Raw genomic sequence first — 17,003 nt, forward strand, 5'->3', positions numbered from 1 at the left:
TGGAGCGGCTGGACTCACCGTGCTGCGCACCTGCTCCCCGGGAAGGCTGCTGGGCAGGGTCCTCTGGGAGGTGTCTTGGCTGGGTGGTGTGGTTCCTGGCTTCTCCCGGCTTTATATAGGGCCCTGGGTGGATTGCCGCTGCCCTCTGATTGCTGCACATTCCTGACCCTGGGATTCCATTGGGGACGCCGGTGGTGAAGGACGGGGCGGTGCGGACTGTGTTGATAAAAGACCCAACACAGACAGGATGTGGTCTGATGAGTGGAGCAGAGGGGGCTGCCCTTTACCCAGAGGCCGCCTCACTTGGAGGAGAGCGGGTAGCGTCATTAAATCGCGGGCACAGACCCTTAAGTCCTTTGGAAGAGTTGTGCATGGCACGACCCCCCCAGTCCTAGCAGCGCTGCCTTTCTCGAGTCAGCCTCACTCTTTGGAGAAGTGGGGGCCGTGTCCACGGCTCACCCAGCCCTGCCCCGCCAGCACAGCCGTTCCCGTGGGCTCGGGAAGTCAGACACCTGGGAAGCCGGCAGCTGCCTCTCACTCCCTCACTCCGCTCTGCGGGAAGTTGTGTCAGGCGCCGTGTTTCGCCAGCTCTGGAGCCTGGCCGGGGACTGAGGGGGGCAGCAGGACGGCGGCTTCACCCTGCTGCCCCCCTCATGGACATGGGAGGGGTTCGGAGCCCCTGGCCCGGCCGATCCCTCTCAAGCCCACGCCCCCTGGACCACAGTCGATGTGTTCCTTCGGAGGGAAGGCTGGGCTTTCCCACCGCAACCCCCGTGCCTGCCCGGGTGCCTGACACCCATTTGGGAAAGGAAGGAAGGACACACCTGCAAAATGTTTCCAAAACTCGCTGACCCTCCGCTGGGTGGGTGACCGCGCCTCGCTTTCGGAACTAATGTTGCAAGGGCTTTGTGCCGTGGGGACGGGCGGTGGAGAGGAAGCTGTCCACCCAGAGTGGGATTTGGCAAAGGTTGGGGGAGGACGGTCATGGTCATGGCTCCGGCTCTTCCCACAGCTGGAGCCACGATGGAGGCCGCCAGCATCCATCACGCCCCGGGCATTTCTCCCCAGGACAACTTACGCCGCAGTGGGGAGCGTCACGCGGTGCCACCTGCACGGCCTGCCCGCAGTGATCTCAGGTGCTCACCCCATGGTTACTCTGCCTGCCTCATGGAGCGACCCCGGGGTCTGCTCCCGGTACGAGGATCTGCATGGCTGAGCCAGGGCTAGGTGCCCGGTAGGGGCGAGTGCCCTGCGGAGTACGCTCCCAGCCCCGGCGGAGGTAGGAGGCAGGCGCCCATCGCAGGGGGACGCATCTGTCTGGGTACCAGCGCCCTGGCTGGTCCGGCAGCCTGCAGCCCCAGGAGCCTCTCCCCGTCCTGTCCCCCCACCCCACTGCCTGTGCCTGGGACGGGCACCCGTGGGGAGACCAGCCCAGCCAGGTCCCCAGACTCTACTACTCGCTTGGCCTCGATTTCCCCTCTCCTGAGAGCGAGCAGGGCAGTGAGGGGTGCAGGTGCCAGGTGAGGCTGGGGACGAAGCACAGAGGGTTCCCCTAGTCCCGGGGGGCCCTCGCCCAGTGGACTATCACCTCAGCCTGTGCAGTGCTGGGGGTGCGGAGAGTCACCCCACCATCACACGCGAATGGAGATGGTCTCATGGGCACTACTTCTCCCCTGTAGACCCGAGAAGGGCGAGAGGCTATCCCCCTGCAGGGGGAGGGGCAGGACTGGGGCCCAGCGGGTCAGAGCCCTTGGCTGTGCAGGAGCAGGCCCAGCCCCCATCCTGAACCCTCTCCAGGCCCATCTGCAGCAGGAGCATGGCTCAGCTTTGGACCTGTCCCCTCTCCCCAGGCAGGTGTGGGGGGAAGGGGCACCCCTGTGCCGACCAGAGTAGGTGCAGAGCCGCCTCCATCCCCAGGGCGGGGGTGCCTCTGAGGGGCTGGTGTGTGTGTGTGTGTGTGTGTGTGAGACGGGGGGCGCGGGGTCACTTTATCTCCCAGCCAGTGCAGGTCTGGGGTGACTCTGGGTGATGGGATGTGCCTCAGTCCCCTTGGGTGTCAAATGAGAGGTTCTGGTTCCTGAGCTGTGCTCTGTGAAATTTCTTGGGGACAGCTGTGGCGAGTGGGAAGGGCAGGCGTGGGGTCGAGCCCTGAGGGCCACCCCAGACCCCCCCGGGAGAGAAGCTCCACTTGGGGGTTTGACACACCGAACTCCGAGGTTCTGCTGTGAGAACTACCACTGCCCCAGGGCCCGTTCAGAACTGGAGGCCACAGAAAGTCCCGAGTGTTGGAGCCTGGGCTGGGCGTGGGGGTAAGGTTGGGGGCGAATAGCCCACAGATTCCTCAGCCCCGAGCCATCCTGTCCTCAGGCAGCAGTGCCTGGAGTCAAGTCTGATGTTGGATTTGGTGCCAAACTTCCCAACTCCTGGGCCTTGCCAGGTGTCCCCAGAACAGCTGGCCCAAAAGATTGTTGGTTGGTTTGTTTGTTTTAAGAGTTATTTATTTATTTAGAGCAGGTGCGTAAGGGGTGGGGGACAGAGAGAGAATCTCAAGTGGACACCACACCCAGCTCGGGGGCTCGATCCCAGGACCCTGGATCATGACCTGAGCCGAAACCAAGAGACGGACGCTCAACTGACTGAGTCACCCAGGCACCCCCGAAAGATCGTTTTTAAGTGTACTTCCTGGGCTCCCTCTAGGGAACGAGAAGTGGGAGAGGGGACAAGTCTGGGCCCCCAGAGCAGTGGCTGGGCGGGCTCTGGGCTATGGGAAGGTCATGGACGGCTCAGGCCATGCCGGTGAGAGGGCTCCGCTTCCCACAGCAGAGGCTTTTCTCAGGGGCAGAGTAAATGGGGTGGGGGTTGCCGCAAGGTCCTGCTTTCCGACACCAGAGAGAGATTCCCTGGGAAACTGCCCTAAACGTCAGGGCGGAGTCCCAGGATGTCCAACCAGACTAGCAGCCCCCACCGCCCTTGCTTCTCTGTGTGGGGCTGTGACTTTGCAAGAGTGGGGACCTGTTGGGGTGACACAGCGCGGCTGTGGAAAGCCCACGCCCCTCACGGGGCTCTTGGACCCCCCGCTCCTCTCCTACGACCTTTTAACCACACGTGAGGACCCAGAACTGGGCACCATCTCTGGTTACACACCAGCGGTCTTGGGGCCAGTCACTCTCAGAGCCTCCGTTTCTCCACAGGCCTGGGGATGGCAGGGGTGCCCACATCACAGCGGGTGCTGCGAGCTACTGGGTAAAAGCTGGGTCCGGTGCAGTACTCACTCCACCAGTGCTGGCTGCTCCCGGTGTTCCAGAGAGCCCAGGCAGTGCCCTCTTCATATGCGTGGGCCCAGGGTCTGTTGTTCCCTGCCAGACTCCCGGAGCTGCCAGCTGAACCCCCCCCCACCACCCCCAAAGCCTCAGGCAGCCTCTTCCCATGCCGTAGGACGTGCTGTTTATGGCTGAAACACAACCACCCTCGTCAGCTGTGAAAACCTGTGGGGCTGAGTTCACGGAATCTTTCCAACAGGTCCCATGAGCTGAGGCAGAGCAGCTTCCCCCTGAGGGTCCCCCGGCAGGTTTGGTGTCTGAGGGGCCTGGCTGGACCCCTGGAGCAGGTGTGGCCCGTGGTGGCCACGATCACTGCAGTGACGACCCACGGACCTGACAGGGAGCTGGCAGGACCTCATGCCTGTCAGCCAGGAACACTGGGGCAGGGCGTCGTGCTCTGTGAACAGTCTGGAAACTTCCAGCCGCTGGGACAGAGCCCTCTGTCTACCGCATGGCTGGGAGCGCAGACACCCTCCAGCGGCCTCCTTGGTGGGCCTGAGGGGGACTCTGGCACAGCCATACCCCATGGTCCCCCCACTGGCCCTCTGATGGGGGCTTTGGTGAAATAAACCCGGGGGTGGTTTTGTCAAGCTTCTCAGTGGTTTTGTGAATGAACAGCCATTGGGGGCTGTTGTTTTTTGTTTGTTTTTTAATTTATTTATTTGACAGAGATCACAAGTAGGCAGAGAGGCAGGCAGAGAGAGGGGGAAGCAGGCTCCCTGCCGAGCAGAGAGCTCGATGCGGGGCTCGATCCCAGGACCCCGGGATCATGACCTGAGCCAAAGGCAGAGGCTTTAACCCACTGAGCCACACAGGCACCCCAGGGGCTGTTTTTAATAAAGTCTCAGCTCCTCAGGACTCCAGCCCCAGGAGAGATCCTGGTTGAGGAGGGCGGATGCACAGGGTCCTCCCCTGAGGCCCAGCCCCAGGAGGATGTCCCCACTGGGTGCAGCTAGGGGCAGGGCCAGGCCTCACCTCCCCAGCCGCTGACCGGCTGTGCCGATGCTGCTGCGAAGGATCTACCTCAGCCTCGGCAGGGCACGGAGTTCTCCGGGAAACACTGTTTCTGCGATAGAAATCAAGACGGGAGCGGCAAGGCAGTCCTGGGAAATGGTGCGGGAGGCCGTCGCGGAGCCCGCCTGCGCTGGATGTGGGGCACCGAGAGAGGTCAGAGGCGGAGGCCCCAGCCGAGTCACCACGAGATTTTATTAGGGACAGGAACACACAGGACACCGCCCAGACCAGCTTCTGTCCCGAACCATGCTGGCCCCACAGCCACTCTGAGCCCCCGCCCCCCCAGCCAGCTTTGTGTGGACTGTCAGGCCTGCCCGTCTACACAGCCAGAGGCCGGTCCCCACTGGCTCTGTCTCCACACGGTCCCACCACGGGCAGCCCCAGCCATGGTCCCGTCAGCCGCTTGGCCCCTGGGGGCTTGGGAACAGCTCTCTCCCTGCAAGCAGGTGGAGACACCGGCCCTGAGGAGGCACGGCCCCTGGGACCAAAGCCTCATGTCCTTTGGCTGAGGTCGAGCATGTCTCGCCACCTGCACAGGACAGAGATGCGTGACTGACCACAGGCCTAGCTCAGGCCCCCCGGCACCCCCATGCCTGCAGACACAGCCTCCCTGCCCTCCCGGTGTCGCCTGGCAGCCCCTGTTGAAGTATCCTCCGACTCCTGGGTGACAGGGCTCAGGGCCCAGCCAGGCCGGTCAGAGGCCGGTGTGAACGAGGGTGGCCAACGGTGGGCGCAGGGGGACAAGGAAGAGACAGGCCTGCGACATGACTTCTGCCCCAAGACAAATATTTATGAAAACAATTTCACATGTGGCTGCGGGGCGGGTGGGGGGGATGCAGTCTGGGAGCTGCTCTTAGCGCCGTCCTGGTCTCCTGGTGGCTGGTGCTGAGGCCATCAGGGTGGAGGCCCAGGAGCCATCCGTCCTCCAGACCCAGCGAGCTTCGTGTCCGAAGTGTGGGGGCCGCAGAGCGAGTGCGGTCACTGGCCGGTTCCGCAGGACCTGCCTGTGCTGGCGGAAAGGAACCTTCAGAAGCTTCGTGGGGCCACATGCACTGCCCCGGGGTCCTGTGTAAAGACCCCCTCTTCTGCTTGGCTCGCTCTCCTCATCAGAGGACAAAAGAAAGGGACAGGGACTTCAGTCAGTTCACATGGGATAGTGGGGCCACAGGCCCCCACTGCCAAGCCATCAGCTCGGGCCCCTCGCACACATTCGTCGTCCGTCAGGCCTTGGTGGAGCTGCCTTATGCTACTTGCTGTCCTCACAGCCCCTCTTCCTGTGGTCGCTGCTGCTCACGAGGCAGCCATTCCCGGGGACATCACAGCGGGGGCTCCTGGAGCCCAGAGCCTGCCTTGCTCACCAAGCCCCGAGGGAACATGTGCGCGGGGCTATCTGTGCCCTTTAGGAAGTGGGGTGTGCCGGCCTTGGCTGTCCCCACCAGAGGGCTCTATGCCCAAGCAGCCAGCACTGGATCTGGCCCAGGTCCCATGACGGTGCCACTGCTGGGCTGGGCGTGGGGCTGGGGCTTTCGGGTAGGAAGGAACAGGTGTCTGCATGTCGGCCGATGCTCCTGGAAGCCACCCTCGGCCTCCCTCCCGCCCGGCCCAAGCCCCGGCACGTCTGTTGTGCAGCCAAGCCCTGGCAGGAGCACCCCGAGCTTCCTGGCGCACACGCACATCTGTGAATCCATTTACATCACGCTCACCAGGAGTTTGTTTGATGACAGATCAGAAAACGCCTGACACTTTCCAAACAGTGGCTGGCACCGTGAGGCTGGCAGCGGAAGCGGGCTCTAGCCTGGGGCTGATGGGGGAGAAGGGGGTTCCCTGGGATGAGGAGTTGGGGTCCCACCCGGCCTCTGCACTATGGCTGGGGGCCCTCAGCAGCTTGGGTGGGCTGGCTCCCCTTCTAGAGGACGGAGAAGGGGGATCGCAGGGGCCCTTCCCTTCATGTCATATGGAGCCCCCCACACTGCCCCGGCCACCCCTGCAGCTGGGCTCCTCCCCCAGCACGGGTCACACTGGGCTGCGCCGCCTGTCTCTTGGCCGCGTCTGTTTCAAGTACGGCGCCTACAGGGCAGGGACTCGGTGCCGTCCGGCACCTGGGCAGGCCTTGGCCCACAGCAGATGTCCAGCGAATCTTGGCTGAATGCCATGACCAGGCGGAGCTCCAGGGGACGGGCCGGCTGGCACAGCGGGTCAGCCACACTCCGACCCCTCCTGCTGCCCCTGGCTGACTCTGACTCGTGATTCCTGCAGCACAAACTCTGGTGGGAGGGGGAGAAAGGAGCCCCACGCTTCTCTATTTGCCCGTGTTCACCTGACTCCAGGCGTCCTACAAGGAAACAGCCCGCCCTCCTGCCTGAGGGGGTCCCTGGTGCGGCCCACCCCATCCCAGAACCTCGAAGCGGCCCATCAAATCCCCCCAGGTGGGAGCTTGGAAGAACAGCCCCGTGCTTGGTTCTGATGGCGAGGGCATCAGGGGCCCGGCACTACCCAGGAGGGGGGTTAGGGCTGCTCTTTTTGGCTGCTGACCTCAGGACCCGCAGTTGGGTAGGTGCAATGTTGCGGGGGATGACAGGACATTGGGAAGATTCGATGGAAGCGTGTGTCCAGTGTCTGGCGGTGCCTCAGTCCCCCTGTTTGCCCAGTGAGTCCCTCCCTTCCCCCGACCTGAGATGGCAGCACCCAGAGTCCCAGTAGGGGGCGGCCTCCCCACTGAGACAGCAGTCTCGGGGGGGACCGGGAAAGCGCTCCCAGACCCCTCCTGGTCCAGCCTCCACCTTGCAGGCCTGATGCCAGGAAACCCTAAGACCCTGGAGTCCCTGGGAATTGGGGAGTGTGTGTGTGTGGGGGGTGATTCAAGCCCCACGGCAGCCCAGGAAATAGAGAGGTCCTGACGGGCCAGGCCGGGAGGGAGCAGGACCTGCCCCAGCGTCCCACAGGCAAGAGGACAGGGCGGGGTGGGGCTCCGGCTGCCCAGGAGGGCAGGAGGCTGGACACAGCAGCCCAAGGGACTGAGGACCTCCCAGGCCTGCGGGTAGAAGGCTGGGGGGAGCCCCGGGGAACTGGCCCTGGCCCCCTCGGGCTAGGAGTCCCCACAGACAGCTGTGCCCCAGCCTGGCCTGGAATGGTGGGCTACGGCTGCCAGCCCCACACCCCGGGCAGCCCTCACCGCCACCACTCCCCACGGGCCTTGGGGAGAGGTGGGAACCCCAGGCATCATGGAACTGAAGGAGGGAAGCCTGGAGGGCCAGGAGGGCAGAGAAGGCCGGCCTCGGACCTGACTCAGAAAGATCCAAACAGTCCCTCTGTCCACTAAAAGGGCTGCAGGGGTGCCACCTGCCCCTTCTCTGTGCCCCCCAAGCACCAGGGGTTTGGACCAGCCAAGTAGAGGGGCCGGCCGGAGTGCCCGGAGGACTGCTGGCCGAGGGAAATCAAGACTCTTACCCCAGGAGCCAAAGTCTGGGCAGGCAAGATTTGGGGCTGTTAAGTGGGCCCTGCCCCAGGTCAGCAGAGGTCAGCTGGGGGGCGGGGACAGGGCAGAGGTAAGGTGCAGCCCCTCCAATGTGACAGCAGGTCAGAGGAGAGGTAGGGTAGGGTCGGGCCGGGGATGGGGAGGGGTGAGGGGTTGGGAGTGGCGCAGGGTAGGGTTGGGCGGGGGATGAGGGGCGAGTGGGCAGGGGTGGCGCGGGTGGAGGGCGGGCGCCACGCCCATCTAGCGGTCCTCACGGACCGGCCGGATCTTCATCTCCGAGAACTTGAGCGAGTACTGCCAGCCCGTCCAGGAGGACCACTCGATGCCGTCGGCGTAGGAGGCGTGTGCGCCGCGCAGGTACTGCCCGTTGAGGTTGGACGTGTGGCAGTTGCGGTACCACCAGGCGCCGCGGTAGAAGGCGGCGCAGTTGTTCTCCGAGTGGTCGCTGTCACGGTCCTTGGTGGTGAACCTCATGCCGCCGTGTTTCAGGAGGGAGTCCCCTGCGTGGAGGCGCACACGTGCAGGCGTGTGTCCCGGGGACTCCCAGACATGCAGACCCTCACCCGGGCATGTGCACGCACGTCTGTCCCGACACACCCATGGTGTCTGTGTGGCTCGCGGGTCCGCATGGGGCCACCTTGAGGGTCCATGGTCTATCCCTGGGTCCTGGCGGTCTCTGTTCCCCCTCCCCCCCTTTCACACACTCCCTGTCCTGGCCATGCCTCCCCTTGAGAAGAGAAACCCAGCCCAGAGGGGTGCGGCCACCCCACTTGACAGGTCCAGCAGAACCCAAGCCCCAGGCATCCTGATTCCCGGCTCGGGGCTCACTTTGCTCATCTGCAGAATGGGTGAACGACTCGGGTCCTGCCGTTTCATGCTGTTGGGGTGAGGGCCAGGCGGGACTTGAAGGAGGAAGCCAGAAGTGCCAGACCCCTGTGGCCTGGGATCCTACCTGCCGTGCCCGAGTAGTCGGCCACGGTGAGCGGGTACCCGTCTTCCTCGGGGTCCACGGAGAACAAGCCCACTGCAAAGCTCCCATAGCGGGCATAGGCTGTGCCGTTGTCGAAGTCCTCCAGGTCCACGTGGAGCTCGTACGTGGCCTGCGTGGTCAGGGCGTGGATCCTCCTGAGCCCTAGAGTGGGGGGGAAATGGCTGAAGTCGGGGGGCTTACAAGGGGACCCCCACAGAGGGAACTGAGGAGACCCAAGAGCCCAGTTCACGCGGCTGGCGACAGGAAGGTTTGCGCCGTCAGCCCCGGGCTGTGTCTCTCCTCCGGCCGGCCTGTGTTTGGCAAGAAACTGAGGACTCACCATTTCTCTGCTTTAAGTCATTTCCAAATGTTTGAGTGGAAGGTTAGTAGAAAGACGGCAGGAGTCCGAAGGAACGTGGAAAATCTGGGTTGAGGGTGACAGCACCTCTTACCCTCACTCCCACTCTGGGCTCCAGCCGGAAGGGATCTGGTGCTTGTATGCACTGCCCTGAACCTGGCCTCTGAGTCTTTGCACATGCTGTTCCCTCTGCCCAGGACACTTTTCCCTACTCATCCCGGTTGGGTTTTGTTCGTGCTCAGGACTCAGCTCAGGAAGGCTGCCTGGCCTCCTGCCTGGATTGAGGACCTCTGCCCGCCGGGAGCTCCCCCTCTCCGTGTTTCTCATTCTGTGTCCCCACTGCCTGTTTCCTTGTCTGCTCCCCCCGCCCCATACACAGCGTGGAAGCTCACGACTAACTCCCAGCATCGGAGTGCGGCTCGGTACACAGTAGGCACTCAACAAATGCTGGCTTAGCGGCTGAGCAGCGGAAGGCGGGGTCTGAGTCTCCTGCTGGCTCCAGGGCCCGGCCCCCGCGCCCCAGCGTCCCTCGCCCTCTCTCCCTCCCTCACACGCTCACGTTCAAGGTGCTTCCCTGCCAGTTTGATTACCTCTTGATTAAGAGGGCGTTTAATTAAAATTACAAGTTATCAGCATCTAGTGACATTTCATCAGCCTCTCCCTCCTGAGCTCCAGACACCCCGCAGGAGGGTCAGGGTATAATAGTGCAAGCTAAGGGGGCGAGAAGACCGTGCGGCCCCTTCCCCATCCAGGCCAGAGGGAAGCCTCAGGCCCACGGTCCAGGGCCAGCACTAAGGAGAGCCACCCTGAGCAGTGAGTGGCCTTGTCCGAGGCAGACCCCACCCAGGCTCTCCAGGCAGCATCCCCCACCCCCGCCCCGTCCTACTTTCCCAGGACCGGGATTTGAGAGCAGAAGGGTCTCATCCCCCTGCCTCTGTCTGCTCATCCTTGGGCTCCCCCTCTGGGGGCACCAGCGTGCACCCCAGCTTGGGCACCTGTGCCCCCGGCCTTCCGGGGCCGAGGTGAGGGGCCACGAGGGCTCCACATGCTGTAAAGGGCAGGCCGGGGACAGTGATGACAACTGCCCACCCGCTGGACGGCCCTCGCAAATGCCAGCCACCGTTCCGAGCGCTTCACGCGGCGTAATGAATCCAGTGGAATTAGAATGAGTCCAATTTAATTAAAGAATCCCCGTACAGCTCTTAGAACAGGGCCTGGCCCACTGCACACATTATCCAGGTGTTTGCTGCTGCTGTTGGGATCAGCGAGGCAGGGGCCCTGTTGTCGCTGCCTGACGGCCGAGCCTGGGGCACAGGGAGGTTAAGGGACAGGCTCGGGTCACACAGCTGGGGAGTGGCAGAGCTGGGATTTCAACCCAGGCAGACCTGCCTGGACTCCTTGCTCTTACTCAGTTCTCGTCCAAGACAAACAGTCCGATCCAAGGAGAGGGCAAGAGGGACACCAGCCCAGCAGGAACACCTGAAGATTCCAGATTCCTTTCCCCCACTGAGTGGCTGCTGGGGCCCAAAGGCCCACCATTAGCACGCCGTTCCTCCGGGCAAAGCCGCGCTCCTCCCCGTGCCCAGGAGGGGCCCCTGGCAGGGTGCCCTGAAGGAGGGGCAGGGTGGGGCCCCGAGGGTCCTCTGCTGTCTTCACCCTTCTTCCCACAAAGGCCACCTCCTGCTCTCCCTCTCTCTTCACTTCTTGCGTCTCTCCAACCCCCCTGCTTTGCTGGGCTCCTGGATGCTGAGCTGAGATCGGACCCCACCCCCATCAGAGCTGGAGGGACAGGGAGCTGGTGGGTTAAAATGGAGAGGAAAAATACTTAGACCCCCAGACCTCTCCCCTCCCCCCCGAAAAACTCCCAGATGGATTAAAGATCTGAACCTAACACAAACACTCAAAAACATTAAAAAAATAAAAAGGAGACATCTTTGTAAAACTGGGAGGGAAAAGCAGAGCCTAAAACCCAGAGGACATGAAGGAAAAGATGGGCAAACATCGGCTACATCAAATTTTAAATGTCTAGGAAATAAGCAATAATTTTACAACAAAAAAAAAAAAAGAGAGAGAGAGAGACTGAAAGACAGATGACAGAAGTAAATACATATCATGGGCACCTGACAAAGAATCAATAACCTTAATATATAAAGAGCTCCCATAACTCAATAGGAAAAGACAAAACACTAGGTGGGAAGGTGAGAGGGGAGCATGGAAAGGCAGAGGGAGGGAACGGCCAGGGGAGTTGAGGCTTGAGTTGACATTCTCCTCAGGGCTCCCTGTCTGCCGGGAGCTAATCAAGGCCCCGCTTAAATGCTTCCTCCCGCACCTTCCGTGGCCGCTGATAGATTTCAATTAAGATGCGGTGAGTGGCGGAGTCACCAACACTGGTCCAAGGAGGTGGGTGGTGATGCGGAAACAGGGCCCCCACCGGGCCACCCTCTCCCCATCTGACACACCCACCCAGGTGGGCGGCAGGGGAGGGGTCTTCCCCCCCAGAAGGTCCTCTCCCGCAGCCCCTCCCCTGCCCCTGCTCTCACTCGTGCAGTTCAGGGTGTAGTTTAAAGCTTCTGAATCCTGCTCAGGTTCCCTCCATCCCAAGACTCACATACACACCTCTCGTTCTGGGTCTCGCTTTGCTCCCCCATAAAAGGGGAGGACAATGCAGGCCCAGCCACCATCTTAGGGTAGGTGCGAGGTGTCAGGGTCGAAGTCTACAGAATGGGCTTGGCATACAGGAGGTGCCCGCTAAATAGAGACTTGGGGTAATAAAGTTCTGTAGCTGGTCCCTGCCTGGTAACGGGACACTGGCGGGCGGGGCAGGGGGGTGGCCAGGACAGAGAGGGTCCTGCCCTCGTGGGTCCCTCGGGGAGAAGGACATTAGGCCAATGGACACTGTAGATCACCACCCAGGTACCTCTGGCCAGGGGGGCAAGTGGTCACGGACCTGGTCCCACCCCTGGGACTGACCCCGTCTTTCCCCCAGAAATTCCCCTGAAACTCCTACAGGCCTAGGACCTTCCTGACCCCCACCTGGGAGCCCAGCCCTCCAGACGGGGCTCCCCACCAGCCACAGGCCTCACACCTTCGTTCCCACCTCCTCTACCTCCTGCCTCAGCCCTGCGGGGGGGGCGCTCCCAGATACCCGGCTGTGGGGACGTCAAAGTGGGGCCCTGTGCTGTGGGGTGGATGAGCCCATTAACGTGGGGTGGGTCCAAGGCTGTGGGTTTTACTTTATTTCATAAAGTGTATTTATTTACATCCTCTCTACACCCAAGCTGAGGCTCGAACTCAGGACCCCGAGATCAAGAGACCCACGCTGCTCCGACTGAGCCAGCCAGATGCCCCGATTTTAACGTATTAAAAATATCAATGGGGTGACTGCCAATGGGGGCACAGGGCTTCTTTTTGGGGTGGAGAAGATGTTCTGGAATTAGGTAAGGGCGAGGGTCACCCAACTCTGTGAATGTACTACAAACCCCCGAATCGTGCTTTAAGACGGTGAATGCTATAGACAGACTAAAAAAACCCAGACCAGGTGGGGAGGGCGTGTTCCCGCGGGCTGCGGTGCCCGGACACACAGCAGCCCGCCCTGCTGGTGTCCCGGCTCTCACCTAGCCAGTGCTCCCCCGTGAGCTTGCCGAAGCCGTCCCGGTACGCTTCCCAGCCTCGGAAGAAGTTCACGGAGCCGTCCTCCCGGCGCTGGAACACCTGCGAAGGACGGAGAGCTGGTGTCTGCCCTCCCGGGACCCCAACCCCAACACGTGTCCCCTGCTCCACTCGCTCCTTTCGGCCGCCTGCCTGCTTGGGGCGGTCGTGGGGCCTGGAGCAGAGCAGGGACTCAAGGACCTCACGATGGCCCCAGGCAGGACTGACTAAATGCCCCCAGACCTCCCCAAAACGTCCCCCCAGGAAGGAATCACGGTGGACGGGGCTGGAGTAAACACGGCTTCTAGGCTCACCTCGGCTGCCTCACTTGTGGGACCTGGGACTGGTCCCAACCCCGGCTTCGGCCTCACTTTCCCTACAGGCCAAATAAGAAGGGTGGGGAAGGGCCCTAATACCTCTTCCCAGGTCGAAACAAAACTGGGCAAAAATCCATTCTCGAGTTTTGAAGAACCGAAAACACAACGCGCGCCCAGGCCCGGCCTCCGGAGCTCCATCTCGCGAAACAAGGCTGGTGGAGTCGCGCACAGCCTCCCCAGAGAAGCGGCCCCGGCGGAGGGGGGGACCAGTGGGGGCCTGGGGGACCGGAGCCCCAGCCGCTTCCGGGGGTGGGCACGGGAGTCCACAGCCCGCAGGGATCTGACTCCGGACCAACGAGCAGCCGCGCTGCGTCTGTAACTCATGTTAATAACGTCCGCGAGTTGGGAGTCAGGAATCCCATCGGTTAAATTGCTTTGAAATAAGTGCCACGCTGGGCCAGGCCCGAGCTGCCGCGAGTGTTTACAGGATCCGCTGACAGTCCTGTTCCCGGCTGCCCCGTTCCAGCTCGTTCTGTGTAACAAGCCTTTTCCTCGCTCATGTGCCGAGGCAGCACCGGCGCCCCCACCCGCCCCCTCCATCTGTGCCCACGAGCCAGGCGGTAGAGATCGGGCTGCGAGCTGCCGCTTTCCTGACGAAGCAGCCTGATTTCAGTCGCCCGGAACCGTCCTCCGCCGGGAGCTCGGCCTCCTGCTCAGCACGGGTCCCCGGGGACCCCGATCTCGGTCACAGCCTTTGCTCTGCTGTGACGTCAGGGAGTGGCCGGCCTCCCGTCCCTCCTGTCCCACGTCGCAGACCTGGCCAGGCCCCGATGGGTGCAAGTGCTCCGCAGGGACTAGATGGGGAAGGAAGTTCGATCGGGCTCCGAGAGATCTGAGAGGTGCTGGGAAGAGGTATTGACGGCCCGATTGGGACCCTGAGCACGTGCCCTTTGAAAGGCTTAATCCTGGCAGAAGTGCAGGCGCTCCCCGGAGAAGTCTCGAGAAGGCAGCAGGCGGCAGGAGCCTGTTTCTGCCGGAGGGGGAGAGAGGCGGGGGGCCGGGGAGGGTGGGGGGGCGACAGGACCTGGGCCCTGCGGCTTAGAGCGCCGGCCACTGGCCCACCTCTCTGTCCTTGGGGGGTCACAGCGGCACCTCCCCTGTGGGCCCTGGCGGTCCACTGAGAAGACACTCAGGGCCAGGCACACAGCTGGTGCTCAGCGCGCGCCGGCTGCAGGAGAACGACAGCACCGAGCCCCAGGCCAGGCCGGGGGTCTCCCCTCCACCCCTCCCTGTCAGCCCCGGTCCCAGGAACACCCTGCTCTTCCTTCCAGACTCGGGCCTTACGCACATCCACCCTGAGCCGCCTGGGAGCCCACCCGGTGCCTCCATCATCCATTCAGATGCGCCAGAGATCCTCTCCCTTAGGGCAGAGGGACACAGGGGACCCCCCCACCCCAACCAGATGGGAAGCAGGACCGCTCTACAACGTGGGGACAGTGGATATGACCGGCACGGCCGGCTGCTGGAGGGGAGTCCAGGGTGGGCCTGGAGGGGGGCAGGGTCCTGACCACAAGTGTGGCCGTGTGGCCTGGGGACATCACTCCTCCCCTCTTGGCCTCGTTGGTCCTCACTCGCTAACAAGCCAGGCCTGTCCTCCCAGGGCCCCAGGGAAGGATAAATGGCACTGCTGTTAGGGGGGTGGTCTGCTGGGCTTTGGGCACAGGCAGGGTGTAAGCCCTGGAAGATGAGACAGACGGACCGAGTGCTCAAGGTGGGCTGCTGTGCACAGTTGGCCATGGCTGATGCCGGGGCCGAGTCCCTCTCACTGAGTCCCTCTCACGTTCTTACTCACGGAATCCATACCCCAACCCTGTTCTCCACCCCCTCATCCTCAGAGTAGACAGAAGCTCGGACACCAGCCGGAAGTCGGGGGGGCAGTGAGCATGGGGGGGTCGGACCCACCCCTCACGCCCGCAGCCGAAGGCCAGGCTGGACACCAGCAGCCAATGTCCCCCCTCAACGTCATTCTCATTTGCCACTGACCAGCCCCAGGAGGTGCCTCCTTGTCCCCCCGCCAGGGCTTTTAAGCCGACCTCTGACTTCTGTCCGCCCCTCTCTCCCCTGCCAGGAACAGGCCAGGGCCCGGCTGGGGCTCAGCCTGGGTGCGTGATCAGCGGGTGAGAGCTCAGGATTTGGGGGCTGCCCGGGGCGCCCCCCCCGCCTCTCTCTCGCCCCAGGGACAGTACGCCTCAAGCAACCACGAGGGGAGACGCTCCCAATGAGATGATTTGAGTCTACACCCGCTGAGAAGCCACCACGACTGTGCGCCCACGTGAGCGTGTTCACCCGTGACCCGTGAGCCACCCCGGGAATGGCCCAGATACCTCCATGAAGACGCTTTGCAGAAGCGGCACTTAGACTTGATGCCCAGGACCCCAGGAGAGGCAGGTGACATCATGGCACACACACTCACAGATGTTCGTATTGGAGACAAATCTTCCTGCACTGACACTTGCCCTTTGAGATACGGCTCTCTGGATGCTGCCGGCCTTCACCGTGGGCCTTCCTGCCTCCTGGGCTGAGTGACAGCGGGAGCCGGCCCGGCCGGGATCTCGGGCAAGGCCCCCCGGGCCCGCCCGCAAGCCAGTCCCTGCTCAGTGTGGCCCACGGTGTCCAAGGGCCCTCGAAGCCACAGACCGGCTGCCAGTTCTCCAACGTTTGCAGGAGTCGGCTCTCTCTGACTCAGAGGCCCAGGCTGGGCCACAGCTGGACCTCTGGGACGCTGGCTGGACGGATGTCACCAAGCAGAAGGCCTTCAATTACAGAGCAAGGGTCAGCCAGACAGGAAGGCGGAAGAGGGAGCAAGCACAGGACGGAGGGAGCCACTTCCCGGCCACCTGTCCTAAAAGAACATGAATCCCACTTAGGCCAAAAAAAATCAGGGGGGTGGGCAGAAAGAGGTAGGGAAACAAAAGAATGCCTTTGGAGGCTCAAATCTTCACGGGCCCGGCTCCCGGGCGTCTCCCTTGGGTTTCAGCAGCAAAGTGACCGAGGCAGGATGCCAGCCACCGGCCGGCCGCTCGAGCAGGTGGCACGTAGGAAGACAGACAGAGCGTGTTTTCTTGATGCGGCTTCTCAAAAGCCAGTGCCTGTCGCCCGGCGTGTCTTCCAAGTACTGCTTGGGGGCTCTGCCAAGGGAGGGCTGGGCCCACATGGTCCCGCAGATGGTGCCGGGCGGTTCCAAAGGAAGGAGCGGCAGCATTTTGGGCGGTAGCAAGCTGGGGGGTGGGGGAGCAGAGTGGCCGATGGTCCCGCGTTTGTCCGCCGGGCTCCAGGGGCCCGTCTTGTGCTCCACGTCTCTGGGTCACGTCTCTGCCGGGACCCCCTCCTCGGATGGGCCCTGTTGGACTGGCTCCTTGTCTGCCGTGGGGCTAAGAGCCAGAGGCACATCCTGGACGCCCCAGCCTGGCTCCGTGGTCTCCCCAGCCCAGAGGGCTCTGTGCTCCCGTTTGGCGAATGAGCAGGCCAAGTGCTCGAGGTGGGGTGACCACTGCAGAGCGGGGACACCCTCAGTGCTGAGGGGGTGTGCCTTGCGTCCCCAGGCCTGTAAGCCCACTCGGCCCTCAGCGCAGCTGAGCTGGGCCAGCCCCAGGAAGTGCCCTTGGGTGGCCCCTGGGAGACCAAGTCTCATGGGGATTTCCAGCAACAGGCCACGTGTCCTCCTAAGTCTGGGCTTCTCTCTTCTGCAGAACGAAAAGCTTGCTGCTCCAGGCCCTGTGTGCCAAGCCTGGGCTCCCAGGTTGACTCAGGCCCTCAGAAAGCTCACAGCCTCGGGAGAGGAGGACACAGAAGCCAGCAGTCACAGGGCTGGGCAGCTCCTAACGTGGCCTGCTCCTTCTGT

General features: G+C 62.8%; 1 protein-coding gene across 1 annotated transcript in view; it reads right to left on the minus strand.

The window, feature by feature from the left end:
- Window positions 1-4,513: 4,513 nt before the first annotated feature.
- FIBCD1 (fibrinogen C domain containing 1) overlaps window positions 4,514-17,003 on the minus strand; it is a 33,661-nt gene continuing 21,171 nt past the window's right edge. Inside the window, exons 6-8 of the mRNA XM_004757102.3 lie at window positions 12,752-12,848; window positions 8,762-8,941; window positions 4,514-8,309 (exon numbers count right to left, since the gene is read on the minus strand). Of these exons, the coding sequence (XP_004757159.1) occupies window positions 8,050-8,309; window positions 8,762-8,941; window positions 12,752-12,848 (537 nt within the window). The 3' untranslated portion in view covers window positions 4,514-8,049. The remainder of the gene's footprint in view (window positions 8,310-8,761; window positions 8,942-12,751; window positions 12,849-17,003) is intronic.

The sequence above is a fragment of the Mustela putorius genome, unplaced genomic scaffold, assembly GCF_011764305.1.
Source record: "Mustela putorius furo isolate JIRA1106 unplaced genomic scaffold, ASM1176430v1.1 tig00000596_pilon_pilon_pilon, whole genome shotgun sequence".
Classification (NCBI taxonomy): Eukaryota; Metazoa; Chordata; class Mammalia; order Carnivora; family Mustelidae; genus Mustela; species Mustela putorius.